Source organism: Schistosoma haematobium, chromosome 2, assembly GCF_000699445.3.
Source record: "Schistosoma haematobium chromosome 2, whole genome shotgun sequence".
Classification (NCBI taxonomy): Eukaryota; Metazoa; Platyhelminthes; class Trematoda; order Strigeidida; family Schistosomatidae; genus Schistosoma; species Schistosoma haematobium.
Window position 1 is genome coordinate 18,680,901 of NC_067197.1, and position 25,640 is coordinate 18,706,540.

The window sequence follows — 25,640 nt, forward strand, 5'->3', positions numbered from 1 at the left end:
ACTTGGTTTATATATCAATCAGACAAACCTCAACGTACCATAAAATAGGAAATAATACTTGTACACAAATAAGCTCAAAAAGTGGCTGTGAATGTGGGAGGCAGTAGTTAATAAACTGAACATAACTTAAGAACCGTAAATCGTACAATAATAAATTATAGGTCAAAATAAAGCTTATCATAAAAGGAATATAAATATACATAGTGTAATTGTTGAGTAGTTATACAATAAGAATGTTTATAGAATATTAGTCCATGAATAGTCCTCGGAAGTTACCTGTTATTTAATCTTCACCGGATATAACACCTCCCCTTTTTTTTAAGATTCCAAGTTTAGATTCTGATTTTAGAAAAAATTATGTGTAACTATAAATACTCCAACATCCTCCTCCTCCGCGAAATAACGTTGGGTCCTTATGTCTCCAAATTACAACTAATAGGACTTTGATTAAACCATGTTTCTCGTATTGAATGGAGAATCCACTAAAAATAACTAGATGATGATGAACGACCATCGACTTGGGGTCATTACTTCCAAATTCATTATGAATCTCGTTAGTAGATAATGAGTCATTAAGAAAGTCAACGCCTAACAAAATTAAATTAGATTTTTGACCATCATTTGAAACAGCCGACATATTTTCTTCATTGTTATAAGAAGTTTCATTAAAATTATATGTATTATTCTGAGAACCAATATTTGGTACATTGTCATTAGAAATCGGATAAGTCGACTCAATATCAATTTCTGTCTTCCGGTGATTTCGAGTAACATCTGGTACAATTGGGTTCATCGTGTTGCTCCAGTTATTTTCTGAATACGAGTCCCCACAGCTTTCTCGACTAATAGCACGTGGATCACAATTTTGTTCGAGCTGGAGTTTATTTTCAGAGCTAGACAGAACCAGTAGCGTTTCATTCAATTCTGGACTCTGGGCTTCATCTACAGGATCTGGTTCTTGATCACCTGGTATTGTCACAACTTCATGAGCATTTAGAACAGTATTTTCTTGCTGTGAGCCGGATACGTTACAAATATTACGTTCTGATTCAGGTATAAGGGGATGTGAATCCTCCACAGGATATGCTTCTGAATTGTCCATTGCTGCACCATTATCTGCAACATAAATAGATTCCTTATTTTCTGGTTGAATGAAAAGTCTGCCCAAAACTGTTTCAAATAGTTGTTGTTGCAAGGCTAACATCTGCTGGTTCTGTTGTTGTTGGAAGGCTAACATCTGCTGGTGCTGTAGCTGTAATATTAACTGCAACTGTTCTAAAGAAATCGACATTTTTTTTGTGCCAATAATAATATTAACTCCAAAAATCACCGGCAATTATTACAGCTAATTTATTTCCAAAATCTGAGTCACCACTTGTCGTATTATTATTTTTTTTGTTGCCAAAATCCCCGTCGCCAATTGTTATGACCTTGGATGTCTGACTTTTCGATCACACGACTTATCTACCAATCCGAATACGACTTATACGAATCTTCGCACTAGGCCAACCAATGACGTTCAACCGGTGTGGGCAGTTTAGTGTCCTTATTGGTCCTATGTCCTACGAGCCCTTCCACTTGAGTCCAGAACAAGATACCAGCTTCCGAATCAGAGCAGATCAGACCAGAATCAGAGCAGATCATTTATTTCAGACATACTTGGTTTATATATCAATCAGACAAACCTCAACGTACCATAAAATAGGAAATAATACTTGTACACAAATAAGCTCAAAAAGTGGCTGTGAATGTGGGAGGCAGTAGTTAATAAACTGAACATAACTTAAGAACCGTAAATCGTACAATAATAAATTATAGGTCAAAATAAAGCTTATCATAAAAGGAATATAAATATACATAGTGTAATTGTTGAGTAGTTATACAATAAGAATGTTTATAGAATATTAGTCCATGAATAGTCCTCGGAAGTTACCTGTTATTTAATCTTCACCGGATATAACATAAACATTCATTTACGTTCATAGTGTTATTTTATTTTTAAAATCCATTTCAGTATAAAGAAGCTAAAGATATTTACTTACGTGCATGTAAAAGCTCTCCAACTTGTGCTACATGGCTAGGTGTTGGTAAAGCTTGTTATAGAGTAAGTCAATGAACCATGAACATTTCGTACTTCTGATTAATTGCGGTAATTACTTTTATCAGAATTTTGCAGATATTTATATAATGCGAATGTATGTTATCTTTGTATGGATTTATAAGTTTGTATTTGATTTTGAACTTAAACATTGTTCAATCAATGAATATCTCTTGATGTATAGTCCTCTTTCACGCAAATCTCGACATAAATTTGAATTGTAATAACAATAATTTTTCGGCAGCCAGCGACCATTATTCATTCGTAGTCTGGTGGTTGATAGTTAGATGTTTGCAGTTAGGAGCATTGAAATCCATTTCAATACTTTTATATATAATTGACAACTCTGAACACAATTCTAAACGGTTATTAATACAGATGATGATAAGTTAACGTTTTACTCTCAGATGATAATATTAACATTTCTTCCCTAAACGAAAAGTAATTCATTTGCAATAAACAATAAGACATCTTGAAACTCAATCATATCCTAAATAATTGGGAACTTACTTTGACATTAAGTGCTGGGATAGTTATAAGGCTATTTGCAAGAAGTGTATCTTTTACACGCACGACCGACATATCTTTTACACACTAAGTTACAAATGAATATTGTTAAAAATGAATGCTGTAGAACTTAAAAAACCCATTAAGAAATTAGTAAACGAGTGACACATGCATAAACACAATAAAGGATGAAAGGTTTTGGCCAATAATCCAAGCTTGGAATAGTTGTCTAGCATTTAATTGCATTTAATTAACGAATGACTAAATTATTTTCCAGACTTCGTAGATAAGTCTATGTTTCTTAAGTATACATAAAATTGATAATAATCATTCCAATCTTCTCGTCATTAATTACGTTAAGATTTAGTAGCTTTTATAATTCAGGCGAATTACCTAGAAAATTAGTAATTTCGTCATACTATGTCAATGTTCAATAGATTAGTACTAATTTCCTTTTCTATATTTTTAATTGCTAGATCTTTTTTCTTTTCTCATTTTCATATCGTATGAAGCTAGAGGAACTAGAAAATGCCGAAGAAGCTCTCACTGAGGCTAATTATATTAATAATAGAAATCCAGAAGTTTGGGCTTATTTATCTATGATATGCTTAAAAACAAATCGATGTACAGAAGCCGAACAATCCTTTAAATATTGCATTAAAGTTAGTAACTGTATTTTATTTGTCATCATTCTAATCCTCTTATCAATTTAAACAAACATTCGCCACAGACATACACATTTGAAATATATTGGGCTGTGGGGTGTCTGGAGTTCTGTCATTTCTATTAGCATTTTGAAACTTTTGTTTCGTTCATGAATCAAACTGTTTGAGGTAATTAAGATGCTTCAATGATTACAAAAGCAAGGATGCTTCTCGACTATCCGGATTGAGAATATCTGCAACATGAATTACTTGAAGCGAAACAAGCCATGATTTTTATAAATTCTTAGTCAAACAAAAACCTACTTAAGCTGGTAGCCGTTTTTCGGAAGTGGTGCTAGATAAAGAACTAACTTCGTGCTAGGAAATCCCTATCTATTCGATAGTAATATATTGCCTTCATACACATTTTATATCTTAATGGTTAGACTACGGGTAATTTCTGAGAACTATTAATGGACTAATATTATATATATATTGTATAACCGTTCAGTAACTAGATTATGTATATCTATATTCCTCTTATCAAAAGCTTCATTTTGACCCATAGATTATTATTATACGATTTATTGTTCTTAAGTTATGTGGTGCGGTCCGTTTGGCTAGTATATAAACCAAGTACGTTTCAAATAAATGATTCGTATAGTGGGTGCTGTTATTGACGTTCTAGTCTCAAGTGGAAGGGCCAGGATAAACAAGGCCCAATAAAGACGCTAGGCTACTCATGCCGGTCGAACGTCATTGGTTTGACACAGTACTAAAATTGTATAAGTCCTATTTCGATTGGCGAATACATCACGTGATAACTAGCTGGCCTTAAAGATACAACAATACGCATCATTCTAAGAATCGGTTGGTCTCCAAGTAAAGGTTTTCGTAGCATAAAAGACATGGCAATGAATGTAACATCACAATCGAGATAGGAAACAGCTAAAAATGAGTAGATATACCTAGTGATCGTACCTGCGTGTTTGCGCTTGACTTCTCGATTTGGGATGTTAAGGGGAGAGACAGTTTGAGTAGTTGATTTTGATTTTTCAACAAGGTCATTCAAACATTACTGACTGTTCAAATGAATCATCAGGAGTTGTATTCGCTCAACTGGTTGGCTCCCCTTTTATTGAGAGAAGTGATGAGCTTTGCTTTGAATACCTTAAATTATCCGAAGTCTCTACAGAAACCAAGTTCAAAGCACATCTTTGGTAGAATTACGAATTATCCCAACAAAATCAACGAATTGAAACAAAGTATCTTTCGATCCCATCAAGCGAATAGCTTCAACAAATCAAATCAACAGATCGTGCAATGGTGCACACATAAGTTAAATAAATGTGACTACTTGTATAATTATTATATTTTACAGTGAAAAGACCAAAGATCTTGTCTAGACCCATGTAGAATTGCCAGACATTAGTTTTTCATCATGGCTCTAAACTAATACATATATGATTTACAATAATGAAATAATACTCATCGAGTGGATACGTTACGTAATAATTACATAATGACATTTCGATTATAAATTAAAATTCAGTAATTGGAAGAAAGGATTAATAACGATCAAATTAATTATTCGAAAATCAAGAAGTTGCTACGTTACATAATATATTGGAAAGAGAAGGAACAGAATATTTTGATGAGTAGTCAGTAGAATAGTAGTTATGTAATAATCAAGAGATGAATGTTGAGAATAAGCAAAATACAGAGTTCAAAAAACAAAATGAAATAAGTACGAAAACAGTTTATCAACGTTCTGTTACAGACGCCCCTATACCGATGGCCAAGGTAGCAAAAGTGGTTGTACAAACGTCTTTTGGATCCAAAGGTTAGGTTTGTGAACATGGATTGCGATGGCTTCAGCAATGTGCAAAAGACGCACTAGTAAACCATATGGCAGGTTTGATGAAGTATGGTAGATAACGTTAAAAGCTTTATTCAGTTCAACTTGATGACCTGTGTCAACCGAGTGAGCGAGAATAGAACTCAATCACTCTTACCTGTACTTTGTTCAACCACGACGGACAGTGCTCTGTTGTACGATGACGAACTTGCTGAATTGCACGCCATGATGAAAAACTAATTGAAAAGAAATTTCTTCGCTCGATTCGTTCCTTTTTTACTTACGAAATCTCAAAATGGGAATTTTCACTGTAAACATATGAGTACATTCAAGTTGAATATCGTTTTAGTTGACATGTCTATGTCCCATTTATAGCTAAAACATTTGGTGAGTTAATCGAAACAATTTCTTCCTCGTCATTGCATAACGTTGCATCCATATCGACGTTGGTAACTTACAAAAGATGAAGGAAGGACATTTAGTGTTCACAGAAGTCCTTTATGAAAAATTATAATAACGCTAATCAAATTACCTCCTTCGTCTACTCGACTGTGAGGAACCGATAAGTGTTCCATGGCCATTTCTCCAACATACGAATTTAATATACGGCTTCCGATCTCTATGGAAATGAGAATCTCTCACGGTATAATGGTAGTACTTAGCCATTTCATAAGTTCTAATGGCACTCTTCAACGCTTCAAGAGATTGGAACGCTACGAGATACAATGTGCTCAAGAATAGGTTATCGGTTTCTGTGACGTGAGAAACGACAGAGCTTGTGCTTTGCACGTTACTACCGTCCACAACTGGAAGGAAATACACTCTGTCGTCAAGTGCTGACATTTTATATCAACTTTAAGAAATAAACGACGGATTATAACGAATTTAAAACTAGCTATTTGATTGAACGAAACAGAATAAAGGTTATTGGAAGATGCGGATGGGAACATTTTTCTAAAGGGATGGAAAAAAAGTTCACTCGAAAAAAAAGTTTAAAAAAATGGCCGTGCAATTAATGTTAACCGTAAGTGAAGCAATAAAGAAAATAACAGTAGATTTTATCAATTCACTTGTGAAAACATTTTCACTGATCCAAAATTCAATAGTAATATTAAACTTTCATTTTAGATGAAATTAAATGATACTGAATTGTTGAATGAAATACACACCCTTCAAATGGAAGTTGGTTGGGGCAATCCTCTTGCTTACTGGGTAACGTCTTATTCACAATGATTAATGGTTATGAGGAAAAAGAAAACAATAAATGTCTCATATTGAATAAACGACTTTATTCATTATTTATGAATAGTTTTGTTTCAATTTGATTGAAAAAGTGTAGAAATAATTTATGTTTCACTGGAGAAAACTTACATTTCGACAGCTTCTTTTCTAAAGGTTGTACGATTTTATCCATGTGATATAATTTAATCTAATGAACAGGTTTTACTTATCCATGAGGATATATATGATTATTTGAATGTGTAGAATGCATTTAATAATAATAATGCAAAATAAATAAATGGTTCGTTAATGTCTTGAAAACAAAGTAGATGTACGAAACGAAAGATCTAAGACACAACTACAAAATAAGAGATAATGGTGTGAATTTTGATGTAGGTAAATGGAAGTTATCAAAAACGACAATGATATTCGTTTAAGAGTAGTAACGTAATCATAATAGTGATGAGAATTGAATTTTAGTGAAAAAAAAAGGATAATGCTTGAGATGCTATGATGTTATGGTCAGTCACATATTCCAAAACAGAAAATTTTGTAGTTCTGAGTTTTATTTTACTGAACAATGTGCTCTTTTAAAAGTTGAGAAAATTTCCTTGATGAATGACATACGCACTATGCATTACAAGAACAGGTGAACAAATATATGCAAACATGCATACATAAACCTTAATGATGTAAATACACTCAAGTCAGGTATGAAAGTGGTACCAAAAAATGTTCAGATTATTTATTTATTTGAACACATAAATATTGGTACAAAGGGGCACCAAATAAATATGCGCCACACAAGTCACCTGATTTGTGTGTGGGCTATGATACTGCCCGGTCGCACAAACCGACTTTTCGACCGGGAATCGGACCCGGACCTTCCGCATGACAGGCGTAAATACCACTATACTATCGAGGGAAGATCTAAGTTTTGGAGAAAATGCTTCATGTAAAAGAAGATCATTTAGTTTCTGATACACTAACTGCTATATGACTATATAAAAGGCCCAGGATTCCACTGGTACAACAAATGTCGATAGAGATTCATTAATTCATCGACTGATGATTTACCTAACAAACAAGTTGGTAAAGGTCAAGCGAAATCATCCTGCAATTTCGTCAAACACCAACCCACCACGGTTGATAGAACTTCAGAGATAATTGAAGTGGCTGATGCACTCAGCTAATTCACTCCCTATAATTTGTTAAAGCATTGACTTAGACCAGTCCTAAAGAAATATTCTGCATTTGCAGTAATAGTGGGACGAATCACAAACATAGTCAGTAACAACGAGAAAAAATGTATTCAATTTTGAAAGTGTATTCTCCAAAAAAATAAATAAGACGATTATAATATAAAAGACAAATTGTCAACTGAATGAAAAATGCTAAAAATAAAACAAGAAATTACAATTCAAAGAAATCATTATCAACTGTGTTTACTTCAATGATAATATATGATTATAATCATGGAAATAGAAAATAGGGATTAAATAGTCATAATAATAATAGTAAGAGTAAGTTAATCTTATGCATGTATGGTATTCATTTATTATTTACTAATCACAGTTTCTGGTGTAAATATGAAAAAAAAATTAAATATTCACTTTGTCTTATTCACTGATAGTGATTTACGTTGAACTGATGACACACGCCAATTTTCAGTATGTTCAGCTAAACTATCATACCATTGATCCGGTAATAATGGAAAATAACTATGCAATTGATAAAGAAAACGTTCACGATATAAATCTGGTGTTAATATAGTTGGCATTGGACCTTGTGCACTAGTTATTGTTTGTTTAATAATCATTTCTAAACGTTTATCTAGTGTAAATTTACGTAGATAATCAATTAGACCAATAATAAGTTGATTAGTTGTTGTATCAACACCAACTAATAGAGAATAATCCATAATAAATAGATTCGCTAAAAATGCAGTATCCATATTTAGACAATGTGAAAGAGCATTCTGAAAATTAAGAAAACAGATAAAAGAACCAGGGAATAAATCTTTAAATGTACACACACGACAACAAGTTAAAACGTGTTACTGCTATTAAACAGATATACCAAACTATCTTTCTACGCTAAACAGAGCAAATCAGATAAATAGTAAATGAGAATAATCTAAACTTTTGTATATGAATGCAAAAATGTCCTGGTTAGTAAAAATTATTTATTAAATGGAGAAACGGAATACAAGCGTATATAACGGACCCGTGTTAGTTTACAGCTGACCATAGAGTTCATAGCAATCGAACGTGGAAAGTCTAAAGCTTACGTAACTGATAGCAATAACAGTGATACCTGAGAAACGAAGTTCATAAGTTCCACTTTCATAACAAAAGCAGTGAGAGATGTAAGAAAGAAGAGCAAACTCATAAACAGGAATGCATAATATATGTAGAATAATGTATAGGCTACAAATCCAATCAATTTACTTGAGTTTACGGAGGTGGGTGGTAAGTATGAAAAGCAGTCAAAACCAAGTACACTGAAATGTACTTAGATAATTTTCTGTACGTTTACGTTTAGAGCAGAGATAATGAAAACATGAGAAAAAAAAACGAAATGAGATGGAAATAATTATCTCTGATACCTCTAAAACAAAATCCACAGGTACACAAAATACTTTCTAGTTTACCGAAATTTTGGTTAAATTGCACAGACTTTTAATAATCGAACTGTAGACATAACTTTATATACTTAAACTAATTTCCACTTTAAATACCTTCATAATTGTCCGAGGCTCAAGACTATAGGAGCGTCGATGGTCTAAAATTAAGTCAATAAACCAAGGTCATTGGCAAACAGTCTTCAATTAACTAAAAATTGCCTGGTTTATTAAACAATGTAAAAAGGTTCGAGCAGTGTTAAAATCAAACAATCGTCAATGAAAACTGTTCACTAATATAAAAAGGTTAATCAATTTTATTGCATTCCGCAGATAGCATTATTTATGTTAAGATTGCAGGAACACCTTGCTGATGAGTGTCAAAAAGTGTGGAACCTACGTTCATGATAACTCGTACACTATCCCCAACTAATCAATACATGATTGAATTCAAACAGCTCAGAGTATATATCTACCGCTCTTTTTATCGAGCAGGTAGATTTTTGTTCCCAGAAAGAAAAGTAGGATAGGCATTGAATGTGTTACAATAAATTATATCTCATAAAAAGCATGAACTACCTCATACATCAGTCAGAAAAATGTAAGACCTCAATTAATTTCGCATCCATATAGTGTTCCACTTAGCATAAAAAATACAAAGAGTATAGTTATGAAATGTATCAATAGTTGTAAAAAAAATTTTAAGATCTCTCAAGGAAAATTATTCTTCTAAGATGTGGGAGGGTGCCGATTGTCTGGCTTTTTATAACTTAACTTCGAACTCACAGGTTGCTATGGTTATTTAGCTGGGATATTTATTTAAACATTATGCTGTTAACTAACGCAGATAAACTTCCACAAAGAGAACGTGTGATTTTTGGTTTTAATCAAAGATGTCTGCATATAGAGGGTTTCAGTAGATGGACAAAAAGAAAAAAAACTTTATGATGAATGACATAAATCAACATTATATAGTTTGGACTAAAACAATAAAGCGCTGTATCGAGTGCTTTGAAAAATTATAGTATTTTCCTACTAAAAAATATTCGATCATTTTTGTTTAATGAATGGTGTTTAATAAAAGAGACTAACCTTTGAATGAACTCTTAAATACAACGGATTATCTATTGAAGCATTTAGTAAATTCTGATCTAGAAGAACAGGTACATTATGTTTAACTGTAGTTGTCTCTGAAGTTAGACCACTATCTGATACTGTTGTTGACTGATTGCATGTAAACGAGTGGTACGATGCAATACCGGAATTAGTTGTACTTTCATCAGTTGTTTGTGCTAGATCTGTAGGCATAGTAGTAGAGTTTGCATTAACTCCATTATTGTTGATATTATTGAAGGATTCATCTACCAGTCGTTTACGTAGTGAGCCTTTCAAGTCATAAATATATGCCAGTTGAGTACGTCCATAATATAAATTTTCCATTACAAGTACATCGAATCGATGGGCTTCACCTGATGTAGAATTTTTAAATCCAACATGGAAAATGCCTAGTATTCTTGATAAAACACAAAGACGCTGTAAAAGAATTTTTTAAAACAAGTATAATTAATTGGGTAGTTTTAAAATAATTGTCACATAAATCACAATAAAATATGTTATAAAGTGAGGAACTAGTGAAACAAAGTCAATTTATTAAAGTAAAAAAATCACTACAAATGAACGTTTACGTTGATGTGGATGAAACGAGTGTAAGAATGAATGCTGTTCAGTAACTAGTATAGGGTTGTGGAGATTGTTGAGTTTTAATTAAGATGAAGAACCGATCAATGTTATACCACCATTGAAAACCTAGAAGCGCTGGACGGCCGTTTCGTCGTAGTATGTAACTCATCGGCAGTGCGCATCCACGATTCCGCACGCGAAACTCAAATCCAGGACCTTCGGTCTGGCACGCGAACGCTGTTCAGTAAAATAAGTCAAACTTTACAAAACTGATGTGTGGCTATTGAAAGGAAATGTGATTGGCCACTAAGCGTGGACCAACAAACACTCAGTTTACTGTCTATTGTGCACATTATTTCCTTATTATTATTATTATTATTATTATTATTGATTTTTACTTTGGACCCACTGAGCGCAGACTACTGGTAATTGTGTTGAATACAGTATTGTCTAACCCATGCTCTGGTTTGATATTTTTGGTCTGGAATCGTGAATCTAGTTTAAGGTAATTCGGTCTGTGTATAACATATCGATCGACTATGCAATCTAATGGTAATAGAATATCGATCACCGGTTGCATCATTCTATGGTAGATGGTAGTAAAAAGTGGCAAAACAGTAAATAATTTATCTTCATCTTTGTACCTAAAGCCTCATGACAACAAAATAGAATACGATAATAGAAACTGTAACCAGCAACAACTTTGAGTTCAAACACCGGATTAAATGTATGATTTCCACTCTGTCCATTACAACCAAAGCGCTGCATAGTATAAGTAACCACGTCTCCCTTCATAAACATGAGGTGTAGCTATAAATCGGCTGAATGGAGCTGTATATGATAAACCAAGCTAACTGTTGTAAGCAGAGATGGGTGATGGCCAACAGCAAAATCTAGGGCCAAAGTTTCGTCCCATTTCGAGACTCATTAGCAGGATTCATGTGACAAAGTTTTAATTCATTCGTATCCCAATAAAGATATTTAAAATGGCAAGAACGGTAAATTATGATTGGTGTTTCTTCTAATTTTTAAACGTTTTAACTAAATAATGTACAAATATAACTAAATAGGTCAAAATTAAAATATATATTTCGCGAATACATATTATGTACGTATATAAACTTTGCATTATATGTGAAGTATTAGTTAATGGAAAATAAAACAGTCAACACATTAAGTGATTAAATAAAATTTAATAAAATATATTCTATGAAATATGTAGCATCTTACTTGTTCAAGTGCTGCAGTAATCACATAATCGAAATAATCCTGAGAGATTTCATGAAATGTTTTCATTTCAATTGAAGACAGTTCTTTAATTACAAATCGTTCATCTGTGAATTACCAAGTAATAAAAAAAGTTCAATTATATCGCCATATATATGACTAACGTAGAAAATATACTCATATACCGTCAGATGTATGCATAATAGTATATTGGTCCAAAAGTAAACGTGGCAACTTGGTCAGATTATTTTTCTACGGAACCTAAAAACTGTCCTTAAAAATAAAACGTCGAACAGTTTTCAGTTATTGGTTTTTACCATCTGTTTGAGCCCAGTATACACCCCTTTGAATATCTTATACTAACAGACGGTAACATTATGAACTGACAATATCGCTATACATGTTAGTGCATAATCTTATCTAAATTTAAAAGCATGATAAAGAGAGTGAGACATCAAAGAGAGAAGTGGATGGACAAATCAACATTCGGGAATTCAAATACTAATGTACATATTTAAGCTACCCACATCGAAAATGGACAAAATATGTACTATCTATAGTATTATTCAAATTATGAATTCTATTGTAAATAAAAATATAATATGACAACTACCTAACACATGTGTCAAAACATACCTCGAGTTTTCATGAATAAGGAACCTGATTTACCACCACGTGCATCCCATTGATAGCATCGTGATAAAGAATGTATGAAACTATTAAAAAAAGAAAGAAGTTTCATTATCAATTTATTTAGCAATCAACCATAAAAAAGTCCAAAGATATACGATTGTAATATAAATAGGACTTCGGATGGAAGACATGATAACTAGCAGTTGACTGAAAGGAATCCATTATTTGAATGTACTGTTTATATAAAATATATATTTCTCTGACGAGTTAATTTTCAGTAATGCAACGTAAAACGCGAGATTAATTATTCCCGAACTTGAGAAAAGACGTTCGATATAATCTATTCGCTTAGTCAAAAAAGCGATATATTCAGATGTCATCTTTGGATAAGCGCTGTAAAACGAAGTGAATATTAGGTCATATTAATTAGAAAAATGTTTTTCAGATTTGTCTAACGGTTTTGGTTCGAATCACAACAGAGGTACTCATGATTTTCATTAATTTTCAAAATAATTAATTTTTACTTGTTTTGTATCGTCAGTTGTATGAAATAATGAAATTAATCAGAGTATGACAACGGATTCATTCGAGATAATAAAAATACATCATTAACAGGATATTTTTCTGTATTAAACGTATAAATAGCAATCGAAAACGACCCAAAATGGACATAAAACACGAGTAAAAACATTTTCTAAAGCATCTAGGACAACATTCGTTAGATTTTAGGAAGTAGTCCGCGGGGAACCACAGATCTAGGTTTCACACCAAGTGGCACTTGTCAGCAAAACGTACGTGTAATCTTAACGGGAATGATATTCAGCCTGGGACTTGAAACTGCATCAGTCGTTTTCACAGTCTAAGATACTATTACTGAGCTATTTAGACAGAGTCTTATCCACTGTTGGATTGAGATATTTACGGCTGACCACCCACTGAGTAATGACCAGTGTCATGCATCTATTACTTTAGTGTTGATCAGATTTTATCAATCAAACTGGAAACTGGGCACTTGTGTAACTGACTCGATATCACAAAACAAGATGCTATTTTCATTAAAAACTAATAACTGTAATGATTAATAATTAGCTGTTTTCTTTTCCACTACTTGTTTAACTAAAGCTCAAACAATGTTATTATTTAACAAGATTAAATAAAAGGATAAATTATTTGTCGGCCTATGACAGCCCAGTGTTTACTCGATTATTACGGAATCCATCTACAAATGTGATGATAACGTGCACATAAAGAATATGAACAAAAAAGAAACGCTATGAATTAATATGTTTGAAATAATTGCAAGCTAAACACATATGTACTTCATTTTATTTACATTTGATAATTATATTTATATACCTTTAACTGAACAGTTTGAATATATGAAGAATTAAAATAGTAATAATAATAATAAAATATAAAGCGACAGTAAATAAACATGATATCTCTTACGACAGATCTCCATTAGGCATTATAAGTTGACGTAAACGGAAAAATTCAGAGGCATAGTACACACAACAGAAGAAAGTAGTTGAACTATCCGAAAACTCTGTGGAGGAGGGACAATAATAATCGTGATAATAAACAGCAGAATGAAGAATTAGAATTTGAGAACAAAAGCCATATTTAATTTCTTATGCATGCTAAGAGTACATGGTTAAATTCAGACGACAATAATAATAACAATAAAAAAGTGCGATTCCCTGCCAAGAGAAATAAGTTTTATACTCGTTGAGTAGATAAAACAGAACTACCATGCTGAGATTTTTAGGAATGATGGTCCAGTCTTAGAAATTAGATAAACTGAGATATTAGCTAAAATCTGGTAACCGGACGTCATCCCATCTGATGAGTCTCGATAGCTGATCGTCTCAGTTTATAAGAAACAACAAAAATCCTCTTGTGACAATCACCTAAAATGTTAACCTCAAAAATATTTTGACGTCTAGCTGAAGCTGGTGAAGAGCAAATCCGAGAAAACCAGGCTGGTATCGAAGTTGGACGTGGATGTATAAACTAAATATTCGTCTTTCAGCAGATTCTCGGACGTCGACATACTATCAACGTTTAATTATGGTTGTATTCCCTGACATTACGGCAGCGTTCGACTCCGTTGATCGTAGGGTTTTGTGGCAGTCTGTCACTGAAAGGTGTACAGAAGTAGTATACTAACATTGTACAGCCTCTCTACTCGAAAACTAATGTTCGAGTCAGAGATTATGGCAAACCGTCATCGGAATCAGTCACTTCAAATGGTGTCCCTCAAGACTGTCAGTTTTCTCCATTTCTATATAACTTTGTCATAGATATGCATTAGCAATAACACTTTCCTCGTATGACTTTTCAGGGACTGATCTATCGAGAGATTCATTTGTCGACTTAGAATACGCAGATGATATAGTTCTGTTTGATGAATATGCTTATAAAATTCAGTCTTCTGATCATTTTAAGCGACAATGCAAGCATTTTTTGGATGCGATTATCTCTCTCAAAAAGTAAAACTTTACTTCAGGATTGGTTGGCGTCATCGCCTAAATTAATGACTGGATCATCCCTGATGGTCTCGTGTCTGAGGAAACCTCATCACGAATTCAGAAGGTTTGACTAGCTTTGCCAACTTGCTTCACTTGTGGTGCAGGTGGGAAATCCGTCTTCCGACCAAAGGATGAGTTTACTGCGCAACAGTTCGCTTCGTTTCACATTATGGATGTGGAGCATGGCAATTAAGAATAGAGGATATTCGTGAGTTACTAGTATTCGGTCACGGACGTCTTCGAAACATTGCTCGTGTATTTTGGGACAACGGAGTAAGAGATGACTAGGGTAGGAATAGGGTTCTAACATTTGACCGAGGGTGAAGATATGATAAACACATCCCCGATCAGAACGTAAACCAACCTCCCCCACGTTAATTTTTTCCAGGTCTTGGGCAATCTGCAAAGCATGACTGAAGATAATAATTTGGATGCAACCAGAAACAGGGTTATCCCTCAATAGTTATCGCATTTTTCAGGATAAGGACAACTATGGGCTCATTCCACGACGTTGGAACACTGTCTAACTGCTAGAAGCCTAAAAACAACTAAATGATTACCTTAACCGGAAGGTCGCCACTGTCTTTGATAAAGATCGGAGATAGGTCATCTAGGCCTGGCGATTTGCAGGGCTGCTGGATTTGAAGTTCCTTGCAAACTTCTACCTCGTTAGGTGGGTTAGTCATCACAGTCCATAGAGGACGGGATAGTTTGATCGATGTCTCCAAAGCAACAAACCAGTTGAACTGTTAATTGAAAAACTCCACCCATCGTCCAAGACGTCGGTAGATATCATTGGTTGGCATCACATCAGCTTCACATATCGTTTCACTCACACGACTTCTTGCTGCCAGTGACTCAAATGAGTTGATAAAACCTCCTGTTGGTGTCAGAAGCAGCTACTGTTTCCAACTCCTTAGCACGCCACGATCAACAGGCTTCTCGGTCCTTACGCAGACTTTGCACAATTTCATTACGTGACAATCTTCGTTTATTGTTAAAATCGCAATTAATCATAGTAGACATATGAGTTGTAAGAAGCCTGTAGAAACCCACTACTTGTAAGAGACACTTTTCGCGAAGCCACAAGTGACTTTACTCGCCACTTTCATGACGTCATGCAATTGCAACCAATGCTTATATATAACTTTCGGTGGGATGGTAGCTAGCCATGAACCTAGCTCGCTTTGATATTTAGTTGCAACAACAGCCGAAACCGATTAGCTGACATCGACTCGTTTAGGACGATGAGTCTGTTGGTCGTTGAAACGTAAAATAAGATAAGTGCAAACAATGGTTGGTCAGAGTCCAGATAAGTAGCGCGACAATCGCTTTACGTCCTCTCAATTTCGTAAACACTCCGCCGCGGCGAGAAGGCAGTATGACTTTCCTGGTAGTAGCCGTATACGCGAGGCTATGCGAGCATGCTCGGCGTACCAGGGAATTTAATGATGTTTGAATTATTAGATCAACCAGTTTCAATGCGTTTGTACTTGATACTTTGAAGTCTCCTATTCTCCCATAACTCGAACTCCCTTCAGAGTCTGCTTTTTGATCAGAAGTCAGCTAATATTAACCTATTCCGATTTTTTAGAATTATTATTCAGCTATTATTGGTAGTTCCACGTTTTTCATTGCTTCATATCTGTTAAGGAGAACAATTATGTCTAATATTTCTGATCCGTAAATTATTTATATCCTCCCATTCTTCTCTAGTCTCTTGGTCATTACGCAACCTCCTTGTGAAACTTGCAATTTCCGAACATTTTTTGGTGCAATCTCTTTCTTTTCTTCTATAGACTAATATATTTGTGAAATCACTATACGATTGTAGATTTATTAAATGGTATGGTTGAGAAGAAAATGTTTTTCGCTGCGTTGTTTCTAATTCTTCTCTTCAATTAAATAATGGATTGCTTAATTAATTATCTTTTATCATAATTACGATCTTAGAAACTATCATGTATAATTTTAAATTATGTACTCAACATGAACTTGGTGATTCTTTCCAATAATCAATACCCAGGTATGACTAGGAAACCAAGGGAGAATTAATTAGAAAGTGTGGAGACGGCTCAAGTTGTATACGGTATAGCAAAACATCCAAGTTCTAGATATAATAGAGAGAATATTCTTCACTCACACTTTTTTAAATATTCAATAATTTATTTGCATTATTTCCAAAACTTATAGAACAACTTACGTATTTTAATATGACGACTTCGAGACCCATTGGATTTGTCAGTTGTAGATGTTGATAATGAAGTAGTATGAGAACTGGCAGATATATTATGAGTATGTGTAGGCGGTTTTTGATCACGCAATGCACTTACATTTGGTGAAGATGGTATTCTATTACATTCTTCTTAATTAAAAGAAAAAATTATATAAAAGATAATTTGTGGTAATTTTATCTATCGAGTGAAGCAAAATAACGCAAAGTATTCGAAAGAAATAGATAAAACTTCTATTCTTATTATGTCTGTGCTAATATTATTTACAATTTTATTGTCCTAATAATAGTCCATATTCGTAACGTGTTTAACTTACACCAAATAATGTTTATCAATCTATGGATTGAGTTTTATTCAATCAGACTTAGTGAAGGGCTGTGAAGAATCTGTCGAATTTCCATACTTCATGATATAACTTATCTAAAAGAATGTGCATTTGGAAAATTGATCGTCCGAAGTCTTGAAAACCTAACCGAAATTCTGTAAATTTCATTTCAAACTGATTACATCAGCTTTTTTTCAAGAGAGTCATTTAGATGCATTATTTCTCTTTGCTGTAAAATCGTTTTAAACACGTATATTCATTGGTTTTCTTTGAGTGTCAACTCGTAATCGATTTGAGACCAATATGAATACACAGATATCTTCATCCTTGAGTTTAGCTTTACTAAATAGCAAGTGATGTGTAATAATAGGAGAAATGAGAAAATATTAATCTTTTCAATAGGGGACATAAGAATTTAAATACTGGCACATTTGATTTACCTTGTGATGTTTCTGACTTTTTAGAAGAACCATCATCATTTGGATTCGATAGGGAAGTGTCATCATATAGAATGTTTAGTCTTTCTTTTTCACCAATACATTTTGCACCAGATATATTCTCGGTTGTAACAGCTGACTCATTATCCTTAAAACTGAAAAAAGAAACAACAAAAACGTGCTAGTGTAATTATGCGAATAAATGAACGCAGATTTAATAAATTTACAAAAAGACCCATACAGATGAACAAGTTCTCACACTTAGCTTTTCAATATCATGCCCCCCCCCAATTATTTATACAAGGCAAACAACGGTGTGACCAAAGAAAATATTGTTTTCCTGTATAGTTATGTGTTCATCGTACATGACTTTAATGTTTATCGACCGACTTTTTGATGTTTAAAATGCCACTCATTTTTCTAACATCTCTTGACAAAGTAATTACATTCATATTAGGTAGTATCAGTCGTTTTCGATCTAAAATTAAACAGAATGTCCTAAAATCAAAAGTCCAAAGGTGAAGTTGCATATTCACAAAGGATGCAGAATTTCTCTGTCATTTATAGTATAGGACCATGATTTATTTAACAGTTCATTAACATAACAGAAATGTGCTAATCTGTCGCCAAATGGCAACCACTATGAATTTCTATAATCTTCAGCCCTGATCGAATCTAATGAATCATATTTAAAAAGTACACATTAAACTAAGAAACGCAATATTGTTTAACTGATCTCGAATATTTCTATCAACTACCTTTAACTATATAACTTGAAAAATATCCTGGTTTTTGTCAGTTTCAATAAAAAGTAAATGTGGATAATACATGAAATGTAACACTAATATTATTTCAAGTGTTAGAACTCATTCAAAGTTCCGTCAATGCTATTAAGGAGTGTCACCTAGAGATAAAAGCACTTGAATCAAAACACTGATAATCTAATTCAGAGTACTTGGATAGTATCATACATAAACAATACTGTTTTGAATTTGCGTACATAAATCTACCCGTGATACATGGGGTTTCGTAAACTTATATATAAATTATTACTATTTATAGAACTGGGATTGTCATTAAAAATTTCTAGTTAGTAGGAAAGAAATTGTTTTTGAAGCTTGAACAAGAATCTTTTTGAAAAATAGACCATTAAACGTACTTAGAAAGAGCAGCTTGACCTAGCTGAACATCAGAACTGTGCTGCAGTGAGCCTTGAAGGGTAAAATGTAAATCCACTAACTTTCTTTCGTATTCTCGTGTACTAATAACAAATGAAAATTAAAAAGAAACATTTAGAAAAAAGGAATTATTAAAATAAGTACTCATTTTTCCTTGATTATGGATATTATACATTACGTAGTTAATTTATATTAAATGAATACGGGTCTAATAGAATAACTTCATTCAATGTATCAAGAATACTGATCTGTACATAAGATATGGTTATAACTTAAAACTGTTAATAAAATCAAACTGCAACATAACTGATGAAATTAATTTAAGATAAGAGGATACTGAAGCAGTAACGTAATGATTCTCAAATACTACGTTGACGTCTGAAAATTTAGTCCTTCAAAGTTTAGTCCAAGCACTCTCGTAGTACCACTCCACTCCTTACAGCGAAAATGAAGTTGTAATCTGAGGATATAAAGCAGTACACAGCCAATAACTTAGAAAGAGACGGTTATCCACCGCAGACAATGCATAGAAGCTGAGTAAAATCATGAACTGATTGAAGTTAGATCCTGACTCAAAGGTCTAAAGGTTAAGCGGTCGCATGCACTACTGAAGGTCCAGAATGATTACCCATGAGTCCCACATTAGAACGAAACAGCCTTTCAGTCCGTCCAGACTCTTAATGGTGGTTTAACTAAGATCAGTTGGTGAATAAAACTATAAAAATTCTAAAATCTCCGAAATTTCCTCGATAATTATAGAATCTTTCATGACGATAGAGTTGCATGCTTGAGTTCAACTACGTATTAAAGATATATATATATATGTCTATTTTTATGTAGACGCATATCTAGCTATTTAGATATTAGATTATGTAAAGACAATTTTATGAATACAGTCTTTATTCTTCTTGTGTAAACTCGAGTACAAGTGTAGATGATTTCCAAATACGAATACTAGTTTATATGAGTTACTGTAAACTATATTGCTATATTCAAAACCTACGTCAAAGCAAAAGCTATAATTGAAGTAAATTCTCGATCATTAACATAAACATCTGGATGTGCAAGCAATAATTGACAGAGAGACTCAGACAGTCGACTATAATCACAACTGTTCATTTTGATTTCATTTGATTTATTGAGAGTAGTTTCAATACGTTTTAAAATGTTAATGCAACTTTCATCACATATGGTCAGTTGAGGATGTTCGTGAGGTGGGACCGGTTCGCCAAATACTTTTAAATCCATAGCTGATGGTAAAAAGTTATGAATAAAGCGACGCACACCAGAAGAGGAAGAATTATTCGTAATTGAGATTTCGTTTTGGATAGGATGAGTTGAAGATTCAGTTTTGTTCGATTGATTTTGAGAAGAGGATTCAGCATTAAAGATTTCCGGACCACATCGTTGGTAAACAGCTGAAATATGCATATAGGTTAAGATTATTATGAAACATAACGGTATTATCACAGAAAGATTATTTTTTCTGATATTACCGAAAGTTGATTACAGGGATGATTTGCACGCTCAGCTAAGTTAAATACAATATTATCAATTAAAAGAAGAGTGTAGTGATGGCAAACATTTAATAATGTGTACAGAATTATTTGCATTAAAGGTCATGGGATTTTGTTTTCAGTCAAGCGAACTATTAAGCATAAAAAAAATTCGTATGATTAAGCTTCAATTTGATGACAGTAGACAAAAGAATACCTTATAAGCAAAATAATTCTCATCCAAGAGTATGTTAAAAGTATGTACGTTACATGGCAATGAGAATACGATTAAAAATCGTACGGAAAAACACATAATAATTATTTATCCAGTAAATATTACTGTCCAATAATATAATTTTAACAACAGTTTCTCATCATCTATCTACAGATGAATAACTTGTTATATTGTATTTATAAGTCAACGCTGAATTATACAGTATATAAGACAAAAACAATGGTCACAGTATATCATACGGACAAACCAATCACATTTAAAATAGTAGCTCTTTGGCTTTTGTCCAAGATTCAAAATGGGATGCCAGATAGCTTGTAAATCATTCATATCCAAGTAAACTTACTAGTTTTTATCTATCAAAAGGTTTAAATAGCATAAACACGGCAAGAATAAACAATACGAACAAACTTGAATAACTATTAAAATAATATTTACAAAGTGCACAGCTTTTTACGGAAAAACTAAAAGAAAGTAAACAGAGTTGAGAAGTGTGTAATGTTGCAAGATTTCTGAATTTCCTACGATAACCCTAACACTAAAACCTAACCCTTTTTGGTTTTCTGCAATGACTTATTCATCAGTATCACGTGCATTCTGATTGGCCCATAAATAGACACGAACCCTGAAATCTGTCTCAAAACTGTTTAAGGTCGTCAATATGATGTATTTTCACCAGATCAAGAATTAAACACGAAACAGAGAAATACCTTTTAAATTTAAAGGATCCAAGATAGGTAAATTCTTAGACAAATCAGAAACATAATTATCTTCTGTATGTTGGCTTGAATCATGGTTAATGCTATCATGAAATGAATTGAAACCAGACTTAAAAGAATCAAGTCTTGAGGTGTTTTCAATAGACTTGTACATTTCACTGTCTTTTTTTATGGAGTGAACTAGAAGTTCTGGTTGACTGACTGTTAACACATTATTTAATGGTGTTTTTGAATTAACTGAAATGTTATTACTTAAATCAATTCCAGTTAAAAATTTGTCCGTATTTTGATCTATAGAATTAAAGTAAACAGTTTGAGATGTTGATACTTCGATGGGTAGATTGGAAGAAGACAGATTTGTAATCATATCATTGTGTTCAAATGATTTTGTAGAATCTAGCAGATTGTTTGCACTCTTTGAACTAGTTGTGATACTACTAACGGGTAATGGTGTTGTTGGTGGTGGTGGTAGTGATACGGAAGTTGTAACCGTTACTTGAGAAGGAACTGAAGGAGAAAGAAGATTCGGTGATGGGTGAAGAGACGAATTAGCAACTGTTGTAGAAATATACGACAATGTCGGCTTTTTCCGTTTGTCGCGTATATTTTTTTCAATTCGTTTCATTAATAATTCATATTCATTAAATCTAAACATTCCATAACAGAAAATAAGTAAAATATATATATATATATAAGATAACATACCACTACGGTTATTATTGTTGGTGAAGAGTTGCAATTATTATAATAAATCATCTCTAATCTATTGGAAAATTTGAAGATAATTACAGTAACTATATAAAGGTTCTTGAAGTAATCTTTGAATAACATGTTATTCGAAAGCTGTATATGGTAGCCAGTAGACTAAACGGATGTGAGAAAATTCGGACCCGGAAACTTATTTTTTTATTTGTTTTATTTGAACACATAAATACTGGTAAAAGAGGGCGCCGGATACATGTGTGCCACATAAATCTCATTCAATTTGTATGAGGGCTGTGATACTGCCCGGATGCCCAAACCGAAGCAGGTGGTTTTCTTAGGGGACCATACCTGGAGCCTTCAACCTAAAGGCAGTGGAGCAACGTCAGGAGATGCAGTCCCATGGTAGCCGGTGACCAACAATTGGTTCATACGCCATTTGTTCCTTCAGGAAACTGGAGCCCATGTGCACCATTGGTTTGGAATCAGGGTTTTCCAACTCCTCTAGGTGCATTCTCCGTGTTCACCAACCCGTTTAAAGCGCCAGACATCCGCTTTTCGTCCTCTCAATTTCGTAAACAACACCCTCGCCACGAGAAGGCAGTGAGTAGGACTTCCCTGGAAGAGGCTATATACGCGTGACCGTGTGAGAGCATTTTGAGAGGGAGAGCTGACTCTCCCCACTCTCGGCCATGCCAGGGCATTCGGAGGCCTTAAATGAGTAGGAAATTCACAGACCTAGAGTGCTGGGTTTCAATTCAATGGATAAATAATAGCTTATTATTCAGGAGCCTAGATAACTTTCTGTGGTGTGATAGCCATATATTAGTGAGGAGCCTCTAAACTAGGATGAAAAAAATGTGTTGATGGTCCGGCCTGATAAATATTGGTTACCCGACTGATGTTGGTTTGTGATGGGAATAATTCCTAAAATCATAATCACTTTTTTAGAAAAAAGCATATGATCGGGACTGTAAAAAACTTACTACGATAGCACTATACGATAGTTCGGAAATAGAGTAAAAAGTATTTACGTATTCCATGTAAAGAACAAACCTGAAATTCCAATCCGAAATAAATCGATACATCCAACGTTTCAATTCATTAATTAATCTTTGTACAATTAAGGCCTGTTCAACTGAAAATGAGAACATAAATTAAAAAGCGAAAATCAACCTTTGTAGTTATGACCTGAGTGAGTAACACTTTAATTGTATGAAATTTTGCGTAAACATGAACCTATTAATTCCAGCTGTCACATAAGTGAAATAGAAGATAAGATCAAATAAACGATTTTACGAATTGATACTGCTTCTTCATTTGGACACAATTAATTGTAGGTCAGGAAGACTCAAGCATTCCAAAGGTTGTTGACTTGTCGTATATTTTAAGTCACCAGAGCACCTCAGATAGTGCACCAATAACATTTAAACAACTGTTCATGAACAGAGGATATTTGTTCAACCGGTAATCACATGCTTCACTGAAGTAAGAGGTAGGAACTATTAAATAAACAAAACTCAAGTGCATAAATGACTAATTTGATAAAAATAAAAACCATCAGTAATTAAGTATTCGAAACAATTGCACATTCACTAAAATGAAGAAGCAAAGTATTTAAACTGTTTACACAATAATCAGCTTTATTATGTCAAATATACTTAACCACTGTTTAAACTAGAGATTAGTTTGAACCAATTATGACATTTGGTTTCATTTTGTGAAATATCACATCTTTGTTCAGCAGTTTCACTGGAGCCATTATGAACACTTGAAATGCTATTTGAATGAGTACGAACACGTGACTGGATTGTAGTCGTACAAAAGATTTTTTCATCCGTAGTTATTGTTTGCTTATCAGGTGTGGATATTTTTTCATTTTCTACAGTATTTGATTCAGAATCATCTTCTACAGGCTTTGCAAGAGGGCCTAGACTATGTGATATACCCGCTGGTATGTCTTCAACATACTGTTTATTAGAAAACCTTTCCTTTTGACTGCTGTCACTCGGATGTAGAATGAAATCCAAAATTTCTGATCTTTCATCCATTAGTATACGAGTGGAATCACACTATGAGGGACAAAAGCATAATGAAAACAAAATTAACACAAACTACAATACGTAGAGAGGATAGTTCAGTAAATATTACAGAAAAATAATCGATCAACCAATCGAAAAAGTGCCATAGCTAAGCCGACTCAACGAATTTGACTACAAACTAAAAAATGTTAATTACTACTACAAAAAAAGTCAGTTGATTGCCGACTGTCGCCCCCGTAACATTAAACCACTTAAAGTAAAGACATCCCATACTTCCTCAATAATAATATTTCTCTTATCAATTTAAAGAACAAGTATTTATATATGAAGAAGATTTTCATATGTAAGGTGGTTGGATGCATTTAACAGGAAATTCTGGACCTAGATTGCGGGATGGTTGGCACTCGTCAGCAAAGTATATATACAATCATGAGAAGATATTCCTATGGGACTTGGATCCCGCTACTGACCAATTGTGAAAATAAGATATTTATCAGTGGTGCGCAAAGCTCAGTGGTAGGTAACGTCTCAGAATATGAAGCTAGGTGACGCAAATTTGAACCCCATAAGCAGCATTGGTTCCTTCAAGATTGCAGGTGCGTTTTGCTGAAGAGTGCATATCACGAAACCCAGATCTCGAGGTTTACCATCAACTATCTCCAAACACCCAGCATCTCAACACAGTCCACACGATGGGCATATTGTAACTTGATCAAGCAAATATGACACTGACTACCACTACACAGTGATCAATTAATTTTAAAATGTCACAAGAACTTTATCATTAGATTTGTTATTCAGCGTAGAATTTTGTTTTGAAAGAGAAAAACAAGTACATTCATATTTAACTTGAGTTTGAAAAGGTATTTCAGCATGTTCAGCCCGGTACATAAAATTGTGCCTGAATGAATGATACTTACTCTTCCTTACTTAATGAAAGGGGTTCAGTTCACGTTTTATCCAATACATGAGAATGCATATAAATACAAAAGCTCATGATGCCATAATTATACCACAAAAAGGAATTAAAAAAGTGGACTAGAAAATAATCAAGATTCTTACTTCAAGAACTTTTAGATAGGCCTCGAGCATAGCGGACAGTTCGCAAGATATTTTCTCATTTTGTTGATTGGCAATATGACATTTAATTACAGTATTTATAGTGTAATACCTAAGAAGGAAAGGGAAACAGTGCAATGCAATATATGGATTTATTTTACAAATAATAATATGCGGATAGGATAACAACTTGA

General features: G+C 33.6%; 2 protein-coding genes across 3 annotated transcripts in view; one reads left to right on the forward strand and one right to left on the reverse strand.

Moving 5' to 3' along the window:
• The window catches only part of TTC18 (Cilia- and flagella-associated protein 70), a gene marked incomplete at both ends in the record, with an annotated part of 48,187 nt that extends 41,847 nt beyond the window's left edge, over positions 1 to 6,340 (forward strand). The window contains 3 exons of the mRNA XM_035732281.2: positions 2,015 to 2,104; positions 3,118 to 3,267; positions 6,236 to 6,340. Of these exons, the coding sequence (XP_035588200.2) occupies positions 2,015 to 2,104; positions 3,118 to 3,267; positions 6,236 to 6,340 (345 nt within the window). The remainder of the gene's footprint in view (positions 1 to 2,014; positions 2,105 to 3,117; positions 3,268 to 6,235) is intronic.
• A 1,319-nt stretch (positions 6,341 to 7,659) lies between these two features.
• Positions 7,660 to 25,640, reverse strand: part of MS3_00006384 (uncharacterized protein) — a 71,026-nt gene continuing 53,045 nt past the window's right edge. The window contains exons 17-29 of one of the 2 annotated variants that reach the window (XM_051214521.1): positions 25,450 to 25,558; positions 24,012 to 24,417; positions 23,402 to 23,483; positions 21,635 to 22,290; positions 20,200 to 20,614; positions 19,178 to 19,279; positions 18,022 to 18,173; positions 17,226 to 17,387; positions 13,941 to 14,037; positions 12,495 to 12,574; positions 11,862 to 11,965; positions 10,044 to 10,484; positions 7,660 to 8,306 (exon numbers count right to left, since the gene is read on the reverse strand). In XM_051214521.1, the coding sequence (XP_051067709.1) occupies positions 7,938 to 8,306; positions 10,044 to 10,484; positions 11,862 to 11,965; positions 12,495 to 12,574; positions 13,941 to 14,037; positions 17,226 to 17,387; positions 18,022 to 18,173; positions 19,178 to 19,279; positions 20,200 to 20,614; positions 21,635 to 22,290; positions 23,402 to 23,483; positions 24,012 to 24,417; positions 25,450 to 25,558 (3,175 nt within the window). In that variant the 3' untranslated portion in view covers positions 7,660 to 7,937. Of the gene's footprint in view, positions 8,307 to 10,043; positions 10,485 to 11,861; positions 11,966 to 12,494; positions 17,388 to 18,021; positions 18,174 to 19,177; positions 19,280 to 20,199; positions 22,291 to 23,401; positions 23,484 to 24,011; positions 24,418 to 25,449; positions 25,559 to 25,640 lie in introns of both variants that reach the window. The other variant, XM_051214520.1, reaches the window with a different exon arrangement.